General features: G+C 41.0%; 1 protein-coding gene across 6 annotated transcripts in view; it reads left to right on the top strand.

The window, feature by feature from the left end:
- Positions 1 to 20754, top strand: part of BACH1 (BTB domain and CNC homolog 1) — a 53715-nt gene extending 32961 nt beyond the window's left edge. For 5 of the 6 annotated variants that reach the window (XM_074360791.1, XM_074360798.1, XM_074360806.1 and 2 more), the window contains one exon: positions 4614 to 8362. In XM_074360791.1, coding sequence (XP_074216892.1) covers positions 4614 to 5024 — 411 coding nt within the window. In that variant the 3' untranslated portion in view covers positions 5025 to 8362. Of the gene's footprint in view, positions 1 to 4613; positions 8363 to 20626 lie in introns of those variants that run through there. The other variant, XM_074360814.1, reaches the window with a different exon arrangement.
- The last annotated feature ends 6521 nt before the right edge of the window (positions 20755 to 27275 follow it).

Here is a 27275-nt window from a genome sequence, read left to right as displayed (position 1 = left end):
ATTTCTCTTAAAAGTCCTGCTTTTTATGTTTGTCTGATTGTTTCCCCTTGGTTTTATTGAACTCCTTCCTCCACTCCCTGTGTTTCGTGTAAACTGCAAAAAGGAGAGTTCTGCGGCTGAGATTAAACTTTTATCGGTGTGTCCTTGGTACTGCATCACTTGGGGAGGCGCAGTGTCAGGGTGTCCCACCTGAGCACCCTCGAGTTGCCAGATCATTTTCAAAAAAATTTCTTTTGCTTTTGTAATTGTTTAGTAATCTCTGTGTGTTCATTAGGGCCTTTGCGAATATCCAGTTCCCCAGTACCTTTGGTTTTAAGCACACGTTGATGGCCTTTACAAGTCGGGGCTGCAGAATTGTGGTTTTTCAAATGCTGTCTTTCCACTTACATTTATTGGTATTCGTCTTTAAAAAGAATTTTCCTTCCCTCCTCTTCTCCCTCCCTCCCAACACACCTCTTCTGTGTCACTGTGTTCCAGTGGATTAATTTTTTTCTAATTTAATTTTTTAAACTTATAATGGTTATTGGTCTTCCTGATGTTGACATTTTTTTTCAAACATGGCCAGGGAGAGCCAGCCCCCCTCAGCCAGCTGCTGTGTGCTTTTGACATGACCCTATTAGTGTTTCGGTGCCGCCTAGAACGGCATGTCATAGGCTCACCTTGTACCTCTCTTGTCCTAAGATTGGGAATCATGCTTTCTCTAAAAGTCCCGGGTTTCTTATAACATGTATTAGACACTAGGAAGCATGCTTGCTCCTGGAAATGTTGGGAAATTGTGCGTGTGTGTGTGTGTGTGTGTGTGTATAAAATCTTGAGTGCAGTCAGTATGTATATCATTCTTCAATAAATAAAAGTGTTAGAAATCATGAGTTCATGCAGATATTTCCAATCAAAATTTAATTGTACAGAGCTTTTGTCTTTTTACTTCTTTTATATATTTATGTTTTATCTCTTTTCATTATAGGGAAAATCTTGGCTTCCAATTATATTAATGTATTTATTATTTGATAAATACATATATATATCCTATATATGTTGTAAAGTTATAATGTCAATATTCTATTAATAATAAATTGAGTAAAATGTAAGATTTCTTTGCTTTTTTCTTTGTCCCTGAATGTATATACCATAGTACTGAAGTTTAAAGTTTAGAAGTTATTCAAAGTAATTCTTTGTTTATGTTAGCAATTTGATATACTGTGAACTTGTTTCTATTTCTATTACTGGGATTTACTCTTCACATTTTTAAGTTTAATTTTTGAATATGTAAAATGTCTACATGGTTTAAAAGTTAAAACTGTGTTTAAAAAAAGTTATTCCAAAGTCTTGGATCTCATCTTCTCCCTGTCCCCTATTCATAGCTATAACACTTCTCATTAATTCCTGGATTTTTTTTTCTTGTATTTCTTTTCTAAAAGCAAATTAATATTTTATGTGTATTTTCATTACCCTTTCTGCTACAGAGAAGTATTCTATATATATACCATTGTGTATTTTACCGTTTTCACTTAAGTGATTTCCAGGAAGTGCTTTTCTTAGTTCGAAGTGGTTGTCGTTCTTGCTAAAGCTCCCTAGTGCTCAGTTGTGGCTGCAGCACAGTTAATCCAAACCAGTCTCTTATTGGACATTTGGGATACTGTAGTTAATAACTTTGTACCTTGTTTATTTTAGCGTTTAATAAGATGTGTCTTTAAGACAGATTCCTAGAAGCAGGATTGTTGGATCAAGAACAAATATATATGCAATTTTGTTAGGTATTATTGAATTCCTTTCAGTAGGGGTTATGGCATTTTGCTTTCCCACCAGCAAAAATAATGCGTGTCTGCCCACAACCAAGGCAGAGAGTTTGTTGTCTGCTTTTGTTTTTTCCGTAGTCTGACTGAGAGGATTGGTATCTTATGGTAGCTTTTATTTTATCTCTCTATGAATGAAATTGAGCACTTTTATTCATATTTTTAAGACTCATTTGTGTATTTCTATGAACTGTCTGTGCAGAGGTTTTGCGTCATAAGGGACTATTAGTCATCACTTTCTAGCTGTGAGTCTCTAACCTAAAATAAATTGTCACTGTCATCTGGCTTTCTTGGTGCCAAATTCTTCCACTCCTAATCTTTATTGGGTGAGTTATATTTGGAATCTTTTTTTAAAAAAAACTCTTATATTTGAATGAATATTGTACACTAGCTGTTGAAAATATGGATTTGGGTGTACATTTATTTTCTTGCCATAAAATACAGAATAGTACCAGGATTCATTTTTAAAAAATAGATCTGTGATTAAAGCCACAGGACTTCGTACTTGAGATTCATAGGGTTGCATTTTAAGAAAATTCAAGTATATTGTAGAAATAGGGAGCAGGACACTGGTAGTATGTTTGGGAGGTGTCTTTAATAATGATATCATGAAGTGATTAAGTTGAATTACTTTTATTAAACTGAGTGCTATTGAAGTAAATCTGTGTTTTAAAATTAGAGTAAAATGGAAAAATCAGCTAACTGCCTGGAAACTTAACCCTTGTAGGAGTTAGCTTAAAGTACAGAGGAACAGAAGGGAGCATTTAATTTATAGAAATAATCATGGTAGACTTTCAGGGTTGGACCTGTTGGTTTTAATTGTTATGAAGAAGCAAGCCATCTTGTATGGGACATACTTAGAGTACAGTGGTGTCATCTTTTATTTAGGAGAGTGGTAGTGAGAATATTTTAAGATTGTATTAATATTATCAAAAGATACAGAAGTTATAAAGTCATCTTCATAGTATCTGTAGGTTAAGTAGTAGTTCTGATTTCTGGGAGGAAGTTCAAATATTCATTATTTTGCTTAACCATATTTAATTTAAAAGACCAGCCAACAGTTGAAAGTTTGTCTATTGCTACTTAGGGCCGAGATTCATCCCAACTTTGATAAGAGGAGTCTCTGGCTGAATATTGATGTGACTGAGGAAAACGTTTCTTATTTTCTTCTGGAAGCTTTGTTTCCATGCTCATTTGGAATGGCTGCTGAAGGGCCATACAGAGAAGTGGGTGCTGATTGCATTAAATATATTTATTCTCTGACCAGGTGGTGGGCACTGTTTGCCCTACAAGCCCAGCAGACTCATTTTATTTGAAGGCTACAGCTGACAAACTTTCTGTACAGAAAAATGTACTTGCTGAACATTGATCCTGCTTTTATTTATTTTGTGTATATGTATATTTTTTATTGGCCTCTACCTATTTTTTCAAACTAGAACAACTTGGAGAATACCTTGCAGTATAAAATTTAGTGCTTTATATTCATTGACATTTTCTCAAAATATTAGATGACCTTAAATTATTTAAAAACTACCAATAATTGGATTTACACAGAATTTTATAGAAAAACCTTTATATAAAACTGTAGTAGTACTTTTGTGCAAAGCAAATTTCTTTTTACCCTTTTAGCCATTTCTGTCCCAGAAAAGAATCTATTTAGAGGTTGGCCATTGTAGATGGTTACTATGAAATAACCTGTGTAAATGTTAACTGGCAACATTCAACAGCTCAGCTCTCCAGAAACCTGCCAACAAGCAGAAAGCTAAGAGAGTTGTCACACATTGCACAAGAGAAATCTTTGACCCTCTATCAACATTTATTTACTCTTACCTTATAAACAGCTGGATCATTTGGTTTTCTAGCTTGTACTAGCTTAGGAGCGCAGCCGTTGTGGAATGGGAAGGATGAGGTGGGGCATTGGTAGAAAACGATGTGCTGTCAGGGTGACCGTGGTGGACAGAAAGGCAGGAACCAGGAAAATTTGAAAAAAATTCTGTGGGCAGACTTTCCTGCAGGGATAAATTTTAAAGTGAAAATAATAACAGCACGAATAACAATAATAATTAACAAATACAAATCACCCCCCCCCAATTCTTCACACTTCACCCACTAGGTCACCCACTAGCTTTCTGACTCTGGGATTTTAAACTCTGAATCCCATCTATAAAATGGGTTTGATATTCCTGAAATCAAAGCCATTATGAGGACTGTAGCTAAGATTGTGTATTTGAAAACATTTAACACAGTATCTGGCACAGAGTAAATGCCCAGCAAATGTCAGTCATTATTACAGTCTTGCAGGAGTAATGATCTCTGCGGTTGTGCCTTTTGAGGCCATATTTTCCATCCGAAAAGTCCACCCTTGTTTATCTGCAGTCCACAAATCCAGAAAGCTCTAAGATTGTGCATGTTTGTCACAAACAGTTTTGACCAAAAACCTGACAGACTGACATCAGGTTGTGGAGAGTCTTTATTTACCCTACTTTGTGCATTGCTATTTTAATGTGTTTTATTTAGAAACAGAAAGGTGTTTGATAGTGGGGTACTGCCTGGAGACCCTGCTAGAGACATTATGTGTGCATCCATATTTTCTTTCTAAAATCTGAAAAACTCTGAATCCCAAGGTACATGTATCTGAATTTGGGGTGAGGGGGTGATGGACATGACGTATTTAATACATTTTTGAGTTGAGTTGACAGGAGAAAGTCCATGTGCTCTTATTTAACGAGAAGACGCCGTGGAGGTGAGTGTGTGAGCACCTGAGGGATGCTGACAGAGCTCAGAATCACAACTCACTGTGTCTCTTTCTCGCCCTGGCAGCAAAACGAAAAGGAGAGCTTGCTGAAGGAAAGGGATCACATTTTGTCAACTCTGGGCGAGACGAAGCAGAACCTGACCGGACTTTGCCAGCAAGTCTGCAAGGAAGCAGCTCTGAGTCCAGAGCAGATACAGATACTCGCCAAGTACTCGGCCTCCGACTGCCCACTTTCCTTTTTAATTTCCGAGAAAGGAAAGAGCCCTCCTGATGGGGAGCTCGCGTTGCCGTCGATTCTGAGTTTACCTGAAGGGCCTGTGGCCGCCGGGGAACCAGGCCCTCGCCTCCCCAGCGCCAAGGCCAAGGCCGACGAGGCCCCCCCGGAGCAGGCCACGCCCAGGGAGCCCTGTCGCCAGGGCGGTGGCATCTCGGATTTCTGTCAGCAGATGACCGACAAATGTACTACTGATGAGTAACCCTATGTCCGCGTCCTTCACACCAGCTCAGTTTCTACTGAAATTCGGACATTGTCTTGAAAGCCTAGGACAGCCCTTGGCTCTTAGCAGTGTTGTTTCCTCCCCTCTCCTTGCTGTTAAGGGCACCTCTCTGCAGTCCACCCTTGACTTTTCCTCGGTTCCCGCAGGAGATGCAGAAATGACTTGCCTCCTGGATGCCAAAAAAATCACACGTGAAAATGTAGAAAAGTTTCGAAAACTCATGTTTTTAAAGAATAATAGCTATAAATAATAACTCTAGCCAGTGTTCAGAATAAATGAAAACTGCAGCGTATCCAACCACAGTTAAACAGTGTGAAGTGTCTGCAGATAGTTTCTGTGAAGGAAGCAACCCGCAAAAGTTTAATAATGCGACGCTCTCACAGTGCACTGGTTTAAAAGGAAATTTCTCCCCAGGTAACGCTGAAAGAGCTCAGGCCTGCTGAGAAGTCGGGTGTCAGCATTGGGCTTGTTTGCGTAGAACTGCGGTGTGGAAAAGATAAAGGAAACGCCTTGCCTGAGTCCTGGCGCTTTGCTCTTCAGCTCCTGCTGAAACCAGGAATGGGTCGGCCCGTGTTGTGCTCCTGGGTCCCGGAATAGTTAGGGAACAGGCAGGCGGGTGGCCTCCAGCAGGGACTTCTGTTCCTCCTCAACATTGTAAAAGAGTTCTGGCTGCGTCAGCAGTAGATAAGTGTCATTTCCCTCTTTTCTTTTTTTCTCTTCAGTCTCTTCCACATCTGGGTCCATCATGATCTTTCTGTTTCCTGGCATTCTTGTCCCTTTGGAAGAAGAAATAGGACTCAGGGTACGGTGGCTTGAGCGCACACATTGGCAATACCGTCTTATCCCCTCCTAGAATCCTGGAGAGCTCACCAAAATACAGGACTGTTTGCCTGCCCAGCAGAGGTCACCCACATGAGAAAACCAGATATCACAGGAGAAAAAAATTGTCTACATTTATCAGGAGTGGCAGTTCATTTTTCATCCGTTTTTGAAGCCCTATGGTTTATTTGTAAAAATGCATTATTACTGTGCAGGTTTGTGAAATAGGATGAAGTTTGATCTTGTTCCATTGTGGGTTTAAATTTGGAAGCCAGATTTAATCTTGCTCGCTTCCCCAAATCTCGTGTATAAGGGCACACAAATCATTTTGGACTTGGGCATTTTAAAATCAGTCTTTGTGTTTATTCAGTCCTGCTTTAAAATAGTTTTTTTTATAATCTGAGCACCTACCCTGTAACATTTTGCAGTGGTTCTTAGCCATTCCGCTGTTACCGACTTGTTTGGGAGTCAAATGAAAGCTATGGACCTCTGAACAATGCAAAAAAATTGCATATTCACAGAAACATTTGCAGAACCTAGTTTGAAAGGATACAAGGGAGTAATTTATAGTGTTTGGGTAGAAAGTACTTCATTTCACCAAGATCAAACAACCTGAGAGAGAGACTTTTCTAAATGGCGTCCTGAGTCTAGTGAAGGGCTTGTGTAGTTAATGGGGGAGCCAGCCGTCTGCCCTGCAGGAATGGGTCTAAGCAAGTCGGCCTTTCCTGGCAGAGTGTATGGGGACCAGACTCCATATTTCAGAGTAATTTGTCAAATGTTACCCTTTTTCTTGGTCAGGTGGTGTTAGGGAAGGTTGCTACTGTATTTTCAGTGGTCTGTATGTTATCTGTTATCGACTTAGTTGTTGTAAGAGAAAACTAGTTGGGCTTGTTTATTTTCTAGAAGCTTTTATAAGTACACTCAAGAATTTGTCAGGGAGAATGATAATCCTATGATAATGTATCCCATACTACAGAAGATTTGTGTGTGTGTGTGTGTGTGTGTCTGTGTGTGTAACCCCATGTAGCTATTTCTCTGATACTTGTAATTTTAAATTTTAACTTCAAAGTATAAAATAATATAAAACCTTTTCTGGTTTACAAATTGTAAAATCTTATACAAGCCAATGGACTCCTTGATTTCCTACCTCAGTGTACACTTGGCTGTTTGTCATATCCGTTCGTGTATGTGCAAATGTCAAGTAATCTTTTGCTTTAATTGCTACTGTAAATAATTGCTTTGAAAGATTACTTCCTATTTTATGATAAAACCTAGCTGTCTCCAGAATTTAAATATGACTTCTAGAGCACTTGGTTTAAATTTCTCTCTACATATAAACAGTTTAGCATTAAGGGTTTATTTTAATGGTATTCTGATTATTGGCCAAGTGAAATATTTCATAAAATATTGCATTACTTTTCATAGCCAGCATGTAATACAAGGAACTACACTACCTCATACCTACATGATTTTCAAGTTGTAATCCAGAGGGACAGAGAGAGAAAAAAAATTTTTTTATCTTTGTCTTTTGGCCATAAAGTGGGGAAAGTTTTTATATATCGCATAGCATTATACACTTACGCCTATTTTACCATTAACTTCTAAAGAAGGTTTTTTTTATAAGGAAATTTAAGTTGATTTTTTTTTTTTTTGAGGCTGCCGAGACAAATGACAGGATTATGTGTATACAGTGTATATCTTTTCCTTCATGCAGAATTTTGGCAAGGTGGTTTTCAGTTTGTAGATTGCATATTCACATGATCGTTGTTCTTTATTTTATGAGTTAGTCTTCTCACTGCTTGATGATTTCTAAAAAGCTGTTAGGTCTAACTCAGTAAAATAACCTTACCTTAAGATTTTATTTTTTTGTTATTTGAATCCTGCAGCTATGGCAAATAATTTGCTGTTAAATTGTTACATTCAAAACAAATATGATATAAATCTTAGTTCTCCATCTGTACCTTTTATCACGTAATTTACTATAGCTTAATGCTTAACTAATTTAAAATGAGGAATCAGACATATTTGATGCAGTAGACGATACAGGTTGCATGTGGACACTCAGCCGCATTAACAACTTGGGAAAATAATTTTAAAATGGGCAATGTTATAATGAATTCTCAGGTGAACTTTTTTCAGTTATGAAACATCTATTTTGAATTTGTAAATATTTTAAGTGTTTTATTAAGGCATGTAATAAACTATTCTTTGAAACCTGTTGGGCAGAATGAAAATGTAAAGCCATAATGGTAAAAGATGGCATACTGATTGTAAAATAAACAAATAATAACAGCTATTGATTTTTTTTGTATCTTTCATAATATAATTTTCTAACAATGCAATAAAACCACTAAATTTGTATATCCATATCCGATTAAGATCATGTTTCATTAAAAGTGAACTTTCATAGTATTTAATTTACACTTTCTTCTTAATGTGCTTATCCAAATGTAGCAAAACTAGAAATGTTAGATGCTCAATAAAACTCTCTGAAATTGCTTCTGATTGAATAGAGTTGTGCATTCCACTTCCAGTTTTTCACCACTCATATGACTTTGCTAACTTGAGCCTTTTGATAAGTAGGCAAGTATGACTGTGGCGTTTGTATGAGGAAATCTTTGATGAGTTCATTATCACGCCTGAAAAAAGAAGTTCCCAGCAGTCAGGTATTGAAGGAAGCACAGATTTTAGCCTTGCTTCGGATTTAATTTTAGTCTTTAGGTAGTGCTGTAGGGTTTTTAAAGGAATATTGTCTCTTTCAGTCCCTAATTTTTAAAAATTTACCTGAGTCAGTTCTGTCATTCAGCTTCTAAGCAGGCTCTTGTAATCAGGCTTCCAGCAGCGGCTCAGGCTAGTGGCAGTCCAGATCAGGGTCTTCTGGCCTCGTGTTGTCTCAGTTGGGGGCGATCTTGCCTTTTGTGTGGAGGCTTATTTTGGCCTTCTGCGTTGCTCCTTTCTGGGGGAGAGGCCCGTATTTACATCTCCCCTTCCCACAGGGTATTCCTTGCCTCCAGGCCAAATTGAGCAAGGGCTCCCTCTAGGGGCTTCGAGGCTACACTCCTGTGTGAACAGGCGTTTTCAGGCATGAGCCTCACTGAAGGGTAGGCTGCCCCTTGCAAAGCAATGGTGAGGCCTAAGAAGACTGTCCCCTGGGGATATTTTTCCCTTTACGTGGACTTAAGCAATCCAGAGGCAATGAAAGACAGGCATGGATCCAAGGCTAGCCCCTCGCCATTCCCTCCCTGGGCCTGCGTGCCAGAGAATTTCAGGCAGTGAGAGTAGGTTGGTGACACTGGCCTGGCACCATCCGTTAAAAGCCAGAGCCTTACTGGCACTCTAGTGTGTGGGACCCAGCTGCTCTGAAGGAAGCAGCACGTAGTCGTCCCAACTCTGCCTAAAAGCCCTGTGAAGTCGTTTTCCTTGGAAACTGCAGCGGCGGTGCCGTGAGGCTGCCTGCCCGGGTTCAAGGCCAGCTCCTGGGGGCCTTGGCTTGTAAGGCTGCAGAGCTGTTAGTGTTTCAGACACCCGCAGGCCTGCTGCCTGCAAGTTAGTTTATGCCACGTGGTACCCAACTTCTAAGGCTCTTGCAGTCCATCATGGTGTGTGTAGGGGGTGAGCTGTGCGGGCAGTATTTCTGCCGATTGAGTTTAAGTTCCTAGTCAGTCGGTTCTAGCAAGCGGGCATTGACTGGCATCAGGGGAAACTGATGTGAGGAATCCCTCCATGCCCCTGAGTGTCCACCACAGCCTTTGGGGACACGAGGTACTGTCTTCTGCGATGACTGCTCTGACGGCTCGCTTTAAGACCAGGTGGCACGAATGCTGTGACAGTCCTGCTTGCGTTTCTGTTAACTCGGAGTCATTAGATTCTTGGTGTGGGGCCAGTACAACTTCTGAGTCTCGGAAGGAATGATGTTACTCCAGTGAAAGGCAACCCACACGTCTGCTGAGGTCCTAGCGCCCGATGCTTCCGTATGTCCGCTCAGCCTATTCAAGGCCCCGAAGAGGGCATTTGGGACTTCACAGAAAGTCTCATTTTGTGAGAAGAATACCATATGCTACAGTGACCTTCCAGATTCAGAATGCTCACAGGCTGGTCTAAAACCTCTCACCCAGGCCACCTGCACGTCAGTGCTGTGAAAACCCACTGGGCCGAGCACAAGCCTCCGCACACCACAAGGTGAAATCCGCCACCTCCGCTATGGGCCACGCCTCCGCTATGGGCCACGCCTCCGCCATGGGCCATGCCTCCGCTATGGGCCGCGCCTCCACAAGGTTCCAGATCACACGTGTGTTTTACTACCCAAATTCTGTTCTTCTGATTTTGATTTCTCAGTATCTCCAAACACTGCCCTGCCCCACTACAATCTTGGGTTTCTAGAGGAGCATGTCATAGTCCCTTCCTGAGTTGTGAACAATTAGAGAAAGGAAAAGGAACGGTCAATGGAAAACCAAAATAAAACCTCAATAAAGAGTAGTTGAAGGAGTAACTTGGAGAGAGAGCCTGGTGTGAACTCCAGAGTGAGGCAAGTTTACATGATCAGTTTGTTTCCTGTGAAAGGGAGATACCTTCCCCCCACTCCTGGTTTCTGTGAAGAGAGATTTTCCTCGAAGCAGCACAGCACCACCTGTACTGACTCCTCTCTGATGAGCAAGGGGGTTAGGAGGGGTGAGGCACAATGGTGCTATTTGGAGACAGGTGTGTCCCAAGGGGAAGAAGGACCATGCAGAGTGGAGGACAGCCAGTTATTTCCCCCAACTTTATCAATCAGCTAGGTCATTCCACCTCTCTAGGGACAGAGTGAGTAAAGAGGTTAAGGGAAGATCTTCTCCCAGCAGCTGGAGTGTAGGAGGTTAAGGGAAAAATATGGAGAGGAATCATGGGGAGGCAGTGGGCCTAAGGGCTTTTGGAAAGTTTACAAGAAGGGAAACAGCCAGGGATTTAAAAGAGGGGCAGGCCACGCTGAGAGTCATGAACTCGTCCCCCAGACTCCAGCCTCCCTTTTGCCCCTAGTGGGAACATAGGTTCAGGTTTGAAAACAAAGTATTACCTTGGGCTTAAGTCCAAACACTTTTTTTTCTTCTCCCTCACTTCTGTTATCTACACTGTTCAGAAGTTTAAACAAGATAATGGGAAAGATTTTAAAAATCGATTACAGCATATTCCTTTTCCATTTAAAAATAACTGTCTTTTCAGCAGACAGTTTTCCTTCTCCCCATCTTAGCTGACATTTTGTCACTGTTCAGAAAGCCAGCTGTTTCCTAAACAGTAAATTTCCTTCTTGCAGGAGACTGGACCTAAATAATTTCCTAGATACCATCTTGATAGGTAGGTTTCTGGTGTGATATTAATCTCTGGCAAGGAAATCCTGTGAATAATACCCAGATTACTATTAAATATGGAAATATCCACTATAATTTAATCTTTCTAAAGTTATACCTCTTTGATCCACCTCAGAAACTTTGAATCTTTTTGCTTTGGATTGTTGATTTCAAATAATTTTCCTTTGCTTTGGATTGTTCATTTCAAATAATTTTCCTTTGTGAAATGAGTAAATTTCTGTTTTACTTGCTTTGATTTAAATGATAACCTTCAGTGAACAGGATCACTACTAGTTCCTTTCAAATGAATTTTTCTTAAAAAAAATTTTTTTTAAACATCATATTTTGGTCTTGTCTGAGACTTTTATCCAATTTTTTTTTAGAAGACCTCAATTCCCGTGCTTGGCTTCTGATATCTGAAGTGTCTGTTGTTGGAAATGGTGGAAAAAAATTAATCTGCCAAGAAGTCTTCCATACCATTCCTAGAATCTTGGGTATCTGCTCAAACAGCTCTGTTTCGGCTAAACAGATAAATAAGCGGCATCTGGGAGGGGAGCTGGTTGTGGAATCAAGGATGGGGTTTGAAACTTACCAGGATGAGGAAGGGAGCACATATACATTAAGGAGATCAAGCTGCTAAGATAAGACAGGAGAATTTGGCTAGTCCAAGCACTTCATAGACTAGCCTTATGTTCAATAGGGTCTAGGAGAGCAGACAGCAGCAAACGTACTTTAAATGGGGTAAAGACAAAGTATGCACTTAAGGGCTAAAGGAACTGCACAAATTTAGCAACGACTCAGGCACAAATCCAGGCCTTTTCAGAAGAAGACCTTAGGGACGAACAGAAAGCATATGGACCTGGAGTTAAGATACCTAGTCTTGAAGCCTGCTTTTGATAATGACTGACGAGCCATAGGAAATTATACTTAATTTCTCCCATAGTTTTTTTTATCTGTACGCCTTCCATATTGGGTCTTCTGGCCCTTGAGATCAAAGTCAGATTGACTCAAACTTTCATTCACATCCTATGAAAGTTCTTATCAACTATTCAACACATACTTATCGAATGCGCTCCTTAAACTGGTGGGTTTCTGGAGTGTGAGTGTGGGTGTTTGTGGTGGGACTGCTTGGTCACCCTGTCTTAGGTACCTGCTTCCATCAAAATAGTTCAGCTTATCATTGTCTTGTGCTGTTTTACACCTTGTGGATGGATCCACTCAACTCCATAACTTCCTTTAGTTCCACTCAAATGAATAAGTAGGTAAGCAAAGTAAGTAAGTAAATAAACAAACAAATAAAATACCCCTGGGGTGGGGGATTAAGTGGTACAAACTATTATGTATAAAATGAGCTACAAGGATATATTGTGCAGCACGAAGAATAGAGCCAATGTTTTATAACTATAAATGGAGTATAACCTTTAAAATCTGTGAATCACTATATTGTACACCTGTAACATGTAATATCATTCATCAACTATCCTTCAGTAAAAAAGATACCTCTGGCTCTAGGCTTTTATGAGTAGAATAGGCTTTGAAAATTTGGGAAATGATGTATTTATTTCCCAGCAATACAGGTAGCTTCAAGGTGAATCCTGTTAGAGCTCTGTCTGGAGGACTTGCCCTCCACTGGGGAATTTTTCACAGGCTGCCCCACCTCGTGTTGGGTCTCAGCCTCATGCCAGCTCGCTGGCAGCTCTCTCTTCCCTTCTCCCCCCGATTTCCTGGGAGTCCCCATTCCAGAGCGCACTCGGGAATCTGTGGAGCCGTTCAGCTCTCCCCACTCTCAGACCCTGAGGGTGGCTTTGGACCATCGGCACTGATAAAACCACACAAGAGCTCAGCAGAACAGAGGGCATTTTGTGAAGCAGGATCTGTCCCATCTAGAAGGCAGCTCATTCATTCATTCATTCATTCAACAGAAATCTAGTAAGCCCCAGAAGGAACCGCTGAACACTGTTCTGGGCTCCATGGATCCTACAGAGAAAGAGAAAGAGACAAAAATCTCTGTCTTCCTAAATTTATGTTCTAGTCAGGATAAATGGACCATAAGCTGATTATAAAGCATAGAGTCTATTAGATGATGAAAAGAAACATGAAAAACTAAGCACAGGAGGGTGAGTGGGGTGGCAGTTTTGCACAGGGTGGCAATGGAGAGTCACCTGAGAAGTGACATTTGAATAAAGAACTGAAGGTTAAGTGAGTAAATTGGTTACACATTGAAAGTTATTTTGGCTTAAATTATGCAGTGAAAATGGAGAAGATACCAAACTTGTAAGGCTGTAGTAAGGATCAGAGGAACCAAGGTATGGAAAAATTGCCATCAGAAGGTCAGTTAGCACATACCTAACATGTGATAAGTTACAGTGTTCTTTTTTTTTTTAAACAAACAGCTTTTCTTTGAATTATAGTTGATTTACAATGTTGTGTTAATTTCAAGTGTACAGCAAAGTGATTCAGTCATACATATACATGTAGTTTTTTTCAGATTCTTTTCCATTATGGGTTATTACAAGATATTATCATGCCATACAATAGGTTTGTCTTCTTATTCCATAGAATAGTACCATCCAATACAGTACCTACTAGCCCCCAAAGGCTATTTTTAAGTTACATTAATTAAAATTAAGTAATAGTAAAAAATTCAGTTTCTCAGTCTCACTAGCCACATTTCAAATTCTCAATAGCCACATGTGTATGAAGACTGCCATTTTGCACAAAGCAGACATGGAACATTTCTCTCATTGTAGAAAATTCTGTGGCATAGTGTGAAACAGACTAACATGGATAAATCAAGGAAATATAGTTTTATATATAGCGGGAGTGTACTGGGACTTTGCTGCCTTAGAATTTCAGCTCAAGCGTCCTAGCTGAGGACAGTGGGAGACAAGTGCTCCCACATATTAGAGAGAGAGGTCAGCATAGACACATCTGTGCAGGGCTTACTAATGGCCAAATTCGTCCTTTGGCCAGACAGCTCCTGGTCTCCAGTCTAGATAAGAGAAGCCTCAGGATTCAATGAGAGACTGGGTTCTTTCAAGTGAATTCATGAGACAGTGTAGTGGAGAGTGGAGGGGGAGCTTCTGATCCTACACATCAAGTCAAGGGGGCAGCCAGGAGACCCTTGCATGGAGATGGGGCTGTCTGGTAGAAGGGGAGGCTGACATCTCACTCCTGGCTGGAGGCGCCTGAGCCGCAGACACTTGTCTGTTCCGCTTGGCTGATCTCAGAGGAAGGTAGGAAAGGGTTCATGAGTGAGCCTGATGTGTGTTCTTATGAATTTGGGAGGGGGTCTGTGTGAAGGGAGGGGTACCTGCTCCTCCGTGGGGAGGTCCAAGGATGGGGAGGCTGGCTGAACTGTCCATGACAATGGCCGAGGAGAGACAGCAGAACCGCCCGTCCTGCTGCCTGTGGCCACCACAGAGGGGCTTGCATCTCTGCTGAGTGTCTACCATAGTGGGTAGGTAGGCTAAAGCCGTCTAAGGGCCTGCCTGTATAACAAGGGACAAAGTCTATGTATGTCCAGCGAAGACAACGGTGCAGGTGGAGCAGGAGTTGTCAGATGTCAGCTGGAAGTTGCCTCACCCACGTCTGACGTCCCTGTGGAAGGTCTCTGAGGGTCCTGCAGGTACGCCTTTCGAGGGACAGCTGATGTCTTGTTGCCTGCCTCGACAAGAGGGATCAATGGCCAAGAGAGAACTAAAAACGGGGGCCAATGAGGAGGGAGCAGAGCCAGGGAGTGAAAGCAGAGGCCACATGCCCATGCCCTGTGGCTGGTCCCAGAGTCCTGAGACCAAGCAGGTGAAGTTAACGTAACTCACAAAACAGGAAGGACAGGCCTGTGGGCCGGAGGCCCGCACCCGGTCCAAAAGGGGCAGGTGCTGCCGACTCTTGTCATTTGTTGCAATGCAGGTCTGGGGTTACCAGACCTCGGAGTTTTCAAAAGAAGCCAGACTGCTGGATTTTTTGTACAAAACTATGTAATTAAAAAAATATATATATTTTTTATTGAAGTGTAGTTGATTTTCAATGTTAGTTTCAAGTGTACAGCAAAGTGGTTCAGTTATACATATACATACATATTTTTTCTTTTCAGATTCTTTTCCATTATATGTTATTACAAGAAATTGAATATAGTTCCCTGTGCTATATGGCAGGTCCTTGTGGTTTGTCTGTTTTATATATAGTAGTGTGTGTCTGTTAATCCCCAACCCCCAATTTATCCCTCCCTAGTTTTCCCTTTTGGTAACCATAGTTTGTTTTCTATGTCTATGAGTCTGTTTTTGGTTTGTAAATAGAATTTGTATTCTTTTTTTTTTTTTAGATTCCACATACAAGTGATATCATATTATATTTGTCTTTCTCTATCTGACTTACTTCACTCAACATGGTAATCTCTAGGTCCATCCATGTTGCTGCATATGGCATTATTTCATTCATTTTTATGGCTAAGTAATATTCTTATATATATATATAGTGTCACATCTTCTTTATCCAGTCACTATGTGATTTTCAAAATATATTATATATTTCAAACAGATTCTGTCCTGGGTTTTTGAACACCTGAAAATAAAACTATTCTTTTTGTCAAAAACAATGGTCACGTTTTGAAATTTGCCCAATTTACCACCAGGTGGGTAAGGGAGAGACACTGACAGAATATCAGAAGGGGTGGAAGACAAACCAAACCATTACTGGACTGTCTCTTCTGAATTTGACCCATTTAATACACTAGGTAGGTATATAACTAAAAAGTTTAGTTTTTATTTCACACTCCAGTCGCACTGAGGCATTTGCTAGTAAAATGTGCACATTTTCTTCTCTATTCCCCAGTTACAGTCTTGTGGTCTGACTTTTCTCTCCATCTCTCTCATGAAACTGGTTTCTCAGATTCACTCTACAGTGATCTGTTCTTCCACGCTCTGCTAGGTCTCCACCATCGGGCAGGGACTCCGGGGGTAGCCTAGGGGTGGCCCCAGGTTCTTTGACACTCCTTCTTTGGAAAGTGGGGTCCATTCTTTGCCCCTCTCCCTGGATCTCAGCAGGCTTGTGACAGCATCCCAGTGGAATATAACTTTATGGAGCTCATTCCATGGGACTGCTGAGCCTGGCTCTCAAAAGGCCAAGAGGCAGCTGCCACATTTTTTTTTCTTCCGACTAGAACACTTGTTTTGGAACCCTGAGTCACCATGAACAAGCCCGACTACTCTGAGGCCCTCAGGCTGTGAGAAAGGCCATGAGTAGGCCCTCCCACTGACCATACCAGCTGAGCCCAGCCCTCAAGTCATCCCAGGCTCCGAGCCAGATATGTGAGTAAAGAAGCCTCCAGATGATCCTAGCCCCCAGTTATTCAAGCCACGCCCAGCTGCTTGAGTCTCCCCAGCTGAGGTCTCAGATGACATGGACAGAGACAAACCAGCTTGTCTCTGACTCACAGATTCCATGAACATAAAGAAGAATTACAGTTATGCCACGAAGTTTTGGGGGTGGTTACATAGCAATAGATGACTGGAAGGCTAGGACATCTGGACCCTAGACCTCAGCTGCCCTCTTGATCTCTCCATCTGGAGGTCTAACAATCATCTCAAACTTAATATAACTGAGACAGACTTTTGAATACTCTTTTCTGACCGGAATTCTGCTCCCCTTCCAGTAATTTCCATCTCAGTGAATTATCCCATTGCTCGAGGCACAGTCCTTAGACCCATCCCTCATTTCTCCCTTTCCTTCATCTCTCCCATCCAGTCCACCAGCAATGCCTGTTGGTTCTACCCCAAAATACAGCTTTCATCTGATTGAGTGGTCTTCTCACCTGGAGTCAACAATCTCGTCTGAGCCATTCCCATCTCTGCACTGAGCCACTGAGATGCCGTCTAACTGGTCTGCTGGTTTCCCTCTTGTCCCTTTACATTCCATGCTACACAAAGGAGAGTGGCTTTTATGACACGTGAGCAGGTCATGTTTCTCCTCTGCTCAAAACACTTGAGTGGTTTCCTTTTTAAAAAAAAATAAATAAACTCTTTGCCACAGTCTTCCACCCTTTCTAGCATGCTGATTGCATTTCACGTTGCTCCCCTCTCCTGTTATTATCTTTCAGTGAGAGGGCCTCTTAGTTTCTTCACCTTGCCAAAGTTTTCCTCCATCTCCTATGCAGCATTTGAAAGGAACTTGCCAAGAACTGGTTTAGGAATCCTTAGCTGGCCACCCACTTCCTACAAAGGTAATTGAGAAGTTGAAGAGGAGTTTTTTTGAGAAGATAGAGAATTTCTTTAAAAAAGGTTATCATTGTGTTGGGAACCTAACCATCTCAAGCTTAGTGAGAGAGGCTATGAGGGACCCACTAGGTAAGCCTTGATGTCAGTCACCTGGAGATTGGGGGATGCAAAGGACTGGTACCTGACTCATGAAAATAAAAAGCAAAAACAACCCTGGGGTGAAAGATGGTTGGAACACCTGGGGCAGCAGAATAGAGAGCTGCATTTGGGAAGAAGTGGGATTTGCTCTGATGTGGGTCAGAGCTGCAGGATTCCAGCCACTAGATGGGGAATCCAAGGGAGGGCTGTTTGTCTGGGTTCATTTCCAAAGGGATCCTATACAAGAGGGCTGCTGCCATGCAGTGAGGCAACTTCAGGTACAGAAGCTGAGGAGGGATTGCAAGTAGCCAACCAGTGGAGGTCTGAAAGATGAGCAAGACGCTGGGTAGAAAGGGTTGGGGAGGAGTGTTCTGAGCCTAGGTGATTGCATGTGAAAAAGCTGTGGGATAAGCATGGGTCTGATTTATGTGTAGCGCTGAAATGTGTTTAGCATTATTGAATGCTGTGTGTGTGTGTCTGTGTGTGTGGTCAGGGTGATGATGACTCCAGGTTGGAGATATGGCATGTGATAAGCCAGTCATGTGAGAAGAGTCCGGCCCTTCTTAGGTATATTATAGAGTTTGGAATTTATCTTAAAGACAGTGGGAAACTTTGGAAAGATGTGATATGAACAGTCTTGTGTTTTAGGATGTTAGCTTTGGCTGTAGTGAGGAGAGTAGATTGTGGAGTGAAAGAATGGAATTGGAGAGATTAGTAAGAGACCATGGCCGCAGTCAGACAAGGGATCGGGGTGGGCTGGACGAAGGAAGTGCTAAGTGGGAAAGCAAAACTGTGGCCAGATTCTTGAGACAGGTAGGAAAGAGGGGATGGATTTGAATTGGGGAAGATTGGTAAAAAAGACAGAGGAATCATGGACCCTTCCCAGATTTGTTTCTTGAATAACAGACTAGTTGGTGGTGTGAGTCAGTGAGGTGGTGAACACAAGATCAAGGCAGATTTGAGGAACAGATGCTGAATTCAGTAATGAATGGACAGCCCATGAGGCACCATGTGTGCTTCTCTGTGGAGACGTCTAACTGGTGGTTGATATATCAGACTTGTGCTCAGGAGGAAGATTTGCACCGAAGCTTTACATTTGTGCCATTAACATATAATCCACTTTTGAAGCCTTGAGTGGAGTGTGTACACTGAGCAGAGAAGATGGTCCAGAACAGACCCCAAAGGAATAATGATGTTTAGGAAAAAAGAATCTACAAGGGAGAAAAGATGGAGCACCAGAGGAGAAGGAAAACCAGAAAGCAAGAATAACATGGAAGAGCAGTGTTAGGAAGGAGACAAACTCCTTCCATAAGATAAAGATCGAACATCTCCACTGGTGATGAGGTGCTCAGGGTGAGCTTGGTCAGGACCAAGTCTAGCGGGACAGGTGACTTGGTAAGTAACAGGTGGAAAAACAGCGTGGGTAGAGAATGCTTGTTCTGCCGTGGCCAACAAACATGTGAAAAGATCTTCAAACTCAACGAACGACAAGGGAAGCTGAAATACAACCATAGTTTTACAGGCAAAGATTTTAAAGATTGTCAATCAAAACTTAATGTCAACAAGTAAGTGAAGAAATGACACTATCAGTTGAGAAGTAAATTGGTACAAACTTCCTAGTGGTGTTTTGACGACATCTACAGATTTATTCACAAAACTACTCAAGATCTTATGGTCTAGTCAGAGACAATATGGCTAGAACTGTACCTGATGGTGGTGTTGCGCTGGATGCCAAAGAGCTTAGCACAGGGGGCTCCTTGCATATCACAATGGGTTTGCTTTTTCTAACTTTTTTTTATTGTGGTAAAATATACATAACATTTAGCATTTTAACCATTTTCAGGTGTACAATTCAGTGGCATTAAGTACATTTACAATGGTGTGTAACCATTACCACTATCCATTTCCAGATTTTTTTCATCATCCAAACTGAAACTCTCCACTCACTAAACAGTATTTGATCCCCATTCTCCTCTCCTCCTTGGTCCTGGTAACCACCATTTGACTCTCTGTCTCTATGAATCTGACTACTCTAGATACCACGTAAATGGGATCATATAATCGTCCTTTTGTATCTGGCTTATTTCACTTAGCATACTGCTCCCAAATTTTATCCATGTAGTAGCATGTCTCAGAACTTCATTCCTTTTTAAGACAATAATATTCCATTGTATATATATACACAATACATTTGTTTATCTATTCAATAGGGTTTTTCCTTTTTTCTTTCTTTCTTTTTTTCTTCCAATTTTATTGAGATATAATTGACATACAGCACAGTATGAGAATAGGGTGCACAGCATAATGACTTGACCCACATACACCATGGAATGATTACCATAGTAAGTCCAGTGAGCATCCATCATGTCGTAAAGAGACAAAATTAAAGAAATAGAAAAAAAATTTCCCTTGTGACGAGAACTCTTAGGGTTTACTCTCTTAACTTCATATATAACGTACAGCCATGTTAATTATATTTATCATATTGTACATTAGATCCCGAGTACTTATTTATCTTATAACTAAAAGTTGGTACCTTTTGACCACCTTCATCCAATCCCGCTTCCTCTTAATCCCTGCCTTGGGTGACCACGGGTCTATGAGTTTGTTTGCTTTTGCAGTACACAGAACGATCACTATCGTAAGGCTAGTTACCACCTGTCAACATACAAAGATACCACATTATTATTATTACATTCCCCACACCATACATTTCATAGTTGTGGCTCATTTACTTTGTAACTGGAAGTTTGTACCTCTTAATTTCCCTCATCTGTTTCTCACTTATTTCAATGGGGTTTTAAAATAATGGTGGTTCTAGTATTAATTACTTAAAATATTATAAGATATATTTACTCTTACAAGTATAGACAACCAAGAAAAACATCAGTATGTCTTTAATAGGGGATTATAAAATCCAAATTAATTTGGTTTTTTGGGGAGGGATTTAGCTGCAGATGAGTAAGTTTATTGAATATACAAGGTGAGTTATTGAAACTAAAATAAGGAGAAAAAAAATTATGTGTGTTTCTTCGCTGACTTCCATATTGCCATGTATTCTTACCCACTAACTCCTGCATTCTTTCAGGAGAGGGATTTACATCCACTTTTAGGCACCATCACTGCTGCAAACCCAGACAAGCCTCTCTAGGAAGAGTGCTGCTCCAGTGTGCTTCCCCATCTTCATGGACTCATGCCATCTGAGGGAGGAAGACAGCTGAAAGATTCCAGGAAACCACCGTGGTTTTTGTAAGACTGGGCTTTCCATTTCAGGGGAAGGAGGGAGTGTGGGTGTGGTTTTGGGGAGTTGATGGGATGACTACCAACTGCATCATCACAGGAGAAAGCAGCGGATATGTGAACTCGTTGGTCTGGTACAGTAATGAGCTGAAATTTCTAGATGCTTCTTTATGTAGAAGCTGAGTTTGTTAAATATTTGTGAGCCCAAGTTACAGAAAAACCTGTTATTACAGAACAATTGGGTGGCGTATATGTATACCATGACTGTGTTTTGAATTAAGATTCTGAATCTCGCTTTTTGCCTGAAATGTCAAGATAACTAGAAATTTCAAGAAGAAATACTGTAGTCTTTTGGTTTGAAGGGGTTAAGGCATGGCCTCTTGAAAAAAACAGTGTTTTATCTTATAAGGAAGCTGCATCCTTTTATTGAGGTTCTATTAGAGAAATTGCTTTTCAGTAGGAGGGGAGACTTTAGAAGTAGGAGGAGTTTATTACTGGTTATACTATCTTAGAACTGGTTATGTTTCCTCCTTTGATCTTGCTTTGCTTGGATGACAGAGAAAATCTGAGGCCCACTTCTGACTACATAGAACGTTATAGAGAAATTTGTTTTTAACGTAATTTCTGTTAAATTATTTATTCTCCAATTCTTTGTTAGCTTTTACAGGAATTTATTACATATAATAGTTCAATAAAGTGGCTATATATAAGATACATAAGATGAGAAGATGTTCTCTTTATCAGCAATAATTGGCTAGAAAATATCCTGAAAAATATCCTGAAAAAAGAGGTTTCTCACACATAATGGTAAAAACAAAAAAGCCATTTCTAAAAATGAATTCTGGTGAGAAATGGCTGAAACTTATCTAAAAATAAATGGAAAAACTATTTTTTGAGAGATATAAAGGGAAATTTAAGAAAATGGAGCGCAGTACCCTATTCCTAAGTGGGAGGGAAGAGTCTATTAGTCAGTGTGGCTCCTGTAACAAAAGACCCCAGACGGGATGGCTTTCACAACAGAGATGTATTTTCTCAGAATTCTGAAGCTGGAAGACCAGAGTGCCAGCAGGGCTGGTTTCTGGGGAGGCTTCTCTCGTTGGCTTCTAGGCAGCCAGCCTCTAACTGTGTCCTCACGTGGCCTTTGCTCCATGTGCTCCCAGAGACATTGGGTGAAGGATAATTGGGTGAAGGCCTTGCAGCTGTGACAGTATATGGCTTGCTTTACCCAGGATTTATTTTTGCTTGTAAATAAGTCAATGTCTTACAGTGATTTTAACATGGGGAAAGGGCCACACTACTACACTTTCAAATGCATTTTGCTCTAGCCTTCTTTGTCTCGCTCTATTTTCAGCAGTTTGTCAGCACTCACTGCATGGTATCTTTTTTCCTTTCCAGCCATAGGTGGCAGCACATCACTGCCTACGATCAGATAAACCGGCCGAGTTTTTGTAAGTCAGAGATTTCTGGTTAGGAGAGAGCAGCTAATGAGTCATCAGTCTGAGCTGAATGACAAATTAATGTCTTCATTAAGTGAACTCACTGGCTTCCTTTACAAACAAGGTCAGAGTATTTATAACCTGGCGCATTTCATAAAGCCAAATCCATCTACACGGGTAGGAACCCATGATTTATCCGCATGAAGCATATGCAAAATCTCACTTGGGAAACCATCTTTAATAAGGATGGGAACCATTCTGATGCAATCATTAATAAAAGGCACCCTTGCGACATAGCCTCATTTTTATCAGACAAGGTAAATGAAAAAGTGATTATCTCAAACAGGTGCCACCATTACAAGATGGTATTGGGTGGCCTGTTCCAAACTGAGTCCTTAGTCATAAAAATAAAGCACGGTCCTTACTGATCAAATATACCTGCTGCCATTTAGGCTGGAAGGAAACTTACTTCACGTTTAGAGTATATTGCACAGATTCAGTTTCATTACCGTCTACTGTATGTCACATTTTAAGTGAATCAAGTGCTTAATTTTGCCATCATTGTCAGAGAACTATGTGGGAAGTTCAGAAACTCTTCTCAAAAAGTGACCAGGTGTCAGGGACCTGGTGAATTTCTGGTTCTAGAACAGTGCCACACAAGAGAAATATAAAGCACGCCGCAAATACGAGTACATGTGCAATTTAAAATTTTCTAGAAGCCACGTTGAGAAATGTAAAAAGGAAGAGATGAAATTAATTCTAATTCTGAATTATATTTTATTTAACCCAATATATCAAAAATATGCAGCAGGTAATCAATAGAAAGGTTGTGGAGGTATTGGGCATTCTTTTTTCACTCTATGTGTTTGAACTCTGGTGTCTATTTTACACTCACAGCTCATCTCCGTTCAGATGAGCCACGTTTCAAGTGCTCAATATGCGTGTGTGGCCCATGGGCCCCGTAATGTCCAGCTCAGCTCTAAAGACTTAGTATCCGTTGTGGGCTGAAATATGTCACCTTAAAATTCAGCTGTTGAAGATCTAACCTCCAGGACCTCAGGATGTGACCTTATTTGGAGATGAGGATTTCACAGAGGTGATCAAGTTAAAATAAGGCCATTAAGATGCACCTTAATCTGAAACGACTGGGGTCCTTATGAAATAAGGGAATTCGGAGACAGACTCACACAAGGGGAGGGCATCACGTGATGATGAAGACCGAGTCAGGGTGATCGCCAGGAGCACCAAAGGTTGCCAACAACCACCAGAAGCCGGTGGAGAGGCCTAGAACACATTCTCCCTCACAGCCCTCAGAAGGAACGGATCCTGCTGTCACCTCGGTCTTGGACTTCTAGCCTCCAGAACTGTGAGACAATAAGTTTCTGTTGTTTAAGCCACATAGTTTTCAGGGAAACGAATCCACTTCCTGCTGTGGGTAGAGGTCCCTTTGATCTGTAACTCTGCAGCCTGCCTTTTCTTGCCTTGAATCTTTTCTTCCCTCTTCCTGTGCTGTCTCCTCTGCTCCCAGCTCCCTCTCATGGAATCTCCTAGACTCTCCCTCCCACTGTATACATGGAGGCTGGGGGTTTCCCAGCCTCCATGTATACATGTAAGGATGAAAGGGGTGCATCCTGAGCAGTGAGGGAAGAAGCCTGAATTGCTTCAGGTCTCTAATGGGGGGCAGGGGAGGGGGGATGTTCCCCTCCTAGACCTGCTCGCATGCAGGTCGAGAGCTGATGGAGAAAGTGTTTTGAAAACCATAAATAACTGCATAGATGAGAATGGGTATTTTGAGGATGGGATGCAGTATTTCTCAAATTATTTTGATTTCTCCTCCCTGTAATTATCTGGGCTCCCCACTTCGCAGAAGGAAATGAATGAAAGGGGGAAAAGGCTCTGATCCTTTCCTGCCATCTGGTAGTCGTGGGCTCCTATTGGTTGTCTCTCCAGCCAGTGCAGAAGCACCCTCTCCCCCACTCACAAACCACGTCCCACCCCATCTCTGGAAGGCCCCAATGCGTGTGTATATACGTATATGTGTGTGTACGCACACACACAGATTCTAATAGTTGTTTCTCTTTCTCTGGAGAACCTTGACTAATACATCCATGTCCATGTTCATTCATGGCAAGGGGTCATAAATGCTTAAAAAAAAAGGGAAAGGAGGAGACCTCTAGCACTTAACCTGATTTCGTTCTGCAAATATCAAAAGTGGCATCAACATATGCCCACAGTTATCATAGCAACATGACCTTTAAATTCTTTAGCAGTAGGATCCTAAGGGACCCCCCAATTTCAGCCTTTGCTTTGTTCTAGCCCCATCCCAGCTGTTTCTACTAAGTACTCAATTTTCTGCAGGTGGTTCTCAACTCATAATGGGTCTAAGAAGAGGCCATGGGGGGATTATGTCAGTAGAACTTTTCCCGGAAATAATAAAATTTGGAAATGATTTTTGTCTGCTTCATAACTGACAGCCTTGACCTTCGGAATGGCCTTCCCAGGGAGACCAGTGTGTCCACCTCAGTTCTTTCCACCTGGTTCCCTTAGGTGCTTGGGTTTCAAATGCTGTTGTGTTTTTTCCTAGACAGGAGCTGGCATTGCCTTCCCTGCTGCAAATGTCATTCCCGGGGGTCCCGTTCTTGGTGTTCCTCCTGCGATTGTGGATGGGTTTCTTTAGAAGCAGCCATCTGATGTTCCAGGGTCCTGGACTCTGTTATGCTGAGTCTTGCTCACCAGAGATCACCCCTGTGGTTTTTCCTCCACCCTTGGAACCAGAAGGCATGTGACACCCTCCTCTTTGGGCTCTCCCTGACTGTGGGTCTTAATCCTCGTTCTGTTTAATCTTTGTACTGTTTCTTTCTCCTTTGCCTCACTTTTCTAGCTAGTTTCCTTCTATATCTTCTTCCACCAGTTCAGTTCATGTTAGCCCTCTGCATTTGAGACCAAATAGTAGTTTATTCTAATCCCTTTCTGGGGCTGATGCTGGTGTCCAGATGGCAACAAGAAGATATTAAACCTTTTAACCTGTGACTTGAAAGACAATGCTCTCTATTTCCCTGGGAAAACAATTCTTGTTTTTCTCAGTTGGGTAAAATCATACTTTAAAAAATTATATTTCTTTCCTACTTAGATTTAAAAATCTGCTTATTAGCCAATACACTTAATTTTTTTTTTATCTGAAGAAATATTACTGTTTGTTAGAGTTTGGGTAAATGTTGTTTTTGTTTCTTCTTCTTTTCCTTTTTCTTTCTCTCTACTCCCTGGCAATAATGGAGATTTAAATAATATATAGTTTTATTATTTACTATATTAACTAAGCTCACTTTTTATGTTCATTTTAAAACATGGGTGACTGAAATATTTTAAATTTGACTCTTAAAAAAATAAAGGCATATTAGTGAGTAGAAGGTTATCATTTTTGTCTGACAACCAGTACCAGAACCCAGTTCTCAAAATACCTAAATACATGGTGACAGATGTGAGACTCCGAAACAAGCTGAGTGAGAACATTCTTCCCTGGGACTTTTCAAACTATAGTTGGGAGAGAGAAGGTGCCTGTATTAGTTACCTGTTGCTGCATAACAAATACCCATAAAATTGAAGTGGCTTAAAACTGTGAGCATTTATTTAGCTCACACATTTGCTGGTCTGCTGGGCAGGCTCTGCAGCTCTCATCTGGGCTCACTCAGGTACCATTAGGCTGGAACTGAATGGACTGATTTAGGCTGTGGTAGCTGGGGTGTCTCTGGTCCAGACAGCAGGTTTGCATATCTGTTGCATGTGTCTCTTACCTTCCAGCAGACTAGCTGGGGAATGTTCCACAAGACAGCAAGTGAGGACATGCAAAGTCTCAGAGACCTAGTCTCAGAAGTGGCACATTGTCATTTCTTCCCAAATATTATTGGCCAAAGCAAGTCACATGGACCAGCCAAAAGCCTGGGCAGAAGTATACACCACCCATGAGCAGGCCATGGCTAGTGTGTGGATACATGGAGGGGTGAAGAATTGGGACCAGTCCCAATCCTTCTACCACAGCTCTTGTCCTCTTTAGGTGTGGAGCTGTTGGGAATGAACTCTGTATGTCTATAGCAGGAGAAGATGAAACCAAAGTCTAGACAGAAGGAGATGGGAAAGAGTTCTAATAATAGTCCTGTTCTTGATAGGTCTCTGGTGATGCTCAGATATTATACTTCCGAGCTTTTCTTATTATGATGTGGGCTACCCAGAGCTCTTCAAACTCCTTCTTGCATAAATTCGTATATGTTTGGTTTCTGTTACTTGTTACCTTATCAACCACATATACTATTTGTCTATATCAGAGGGCCTTTATATAAAAAGAAGCTTTCTTTATCCTAGCGCAAATTTTTTTAGGTTTACTTTTGGGGAGTTAAAATCTCTTCACATTAGAAGTAAACCTTAATACCTGTATTTCACAGGAGTTCATAAGTTTATCAAGTTAAACTGGACTACAAAAGTTTCAAATAAAATGTTACCTAATATCTAATAAAACTATTTATAATCAGTATAAATTGAGAAAGACATAAAAACAATTCACATGAGATAACACTATTGATAGTTTTAACCCAGGAATTTTATCCCTGGAAATTTACCTCAGTAAAATAATCTAATGGAAGCAAAGATCCGTATGCATGAACCAGTTTATGACAACCTCGTTCATAATAATAAATAAAGCAAACTATCTAAATTAAGAGAATGCTGTAATGAATTATGTCAGTTTATCAAGATACAGTTTTTAACTACATTAATCAAGACAATTAGATAAAATATTGAAATATATTAATGATGCAAGTGAAAAGGCAGAACATAAAATAACATGTACACAATATTCAAATTATGTATATATGATCACCCCAGAACTACCCACTTCACGCATATACACCCACATCCACAATGAGCACAGCACACACAGAGTCATTTTCTTGTTGTGTGCAATGGAAACAAATTGTATTTTGAATCTACCTGGAATTTTGTCTGGCTCAGATAAAAGATACTCAACATCTTTGAGTAAACTTACTCTTCAATGAGCTCATTGTTTATGCC

Source organism: Camelus bactrianus, chromosome 1 (genome assembly GCF_048773025.1).
Source record: "Camelus bactrianus isolate YW-2024 breed Bactrian camel chromosome 1, ASM4877302v1, whole genome shotgun sequence".
NCBI lineage: Eukaryota > Metazoa > Chordata > Mammalia > Artiodactyla > Camelidae > Camelus > Camelus bactrianus.
The sequence above is the reverse complement of the archived record's forward strand: the minus strand, read 5'-3'. Positions and strand labels throughout refer to the sequence as shown.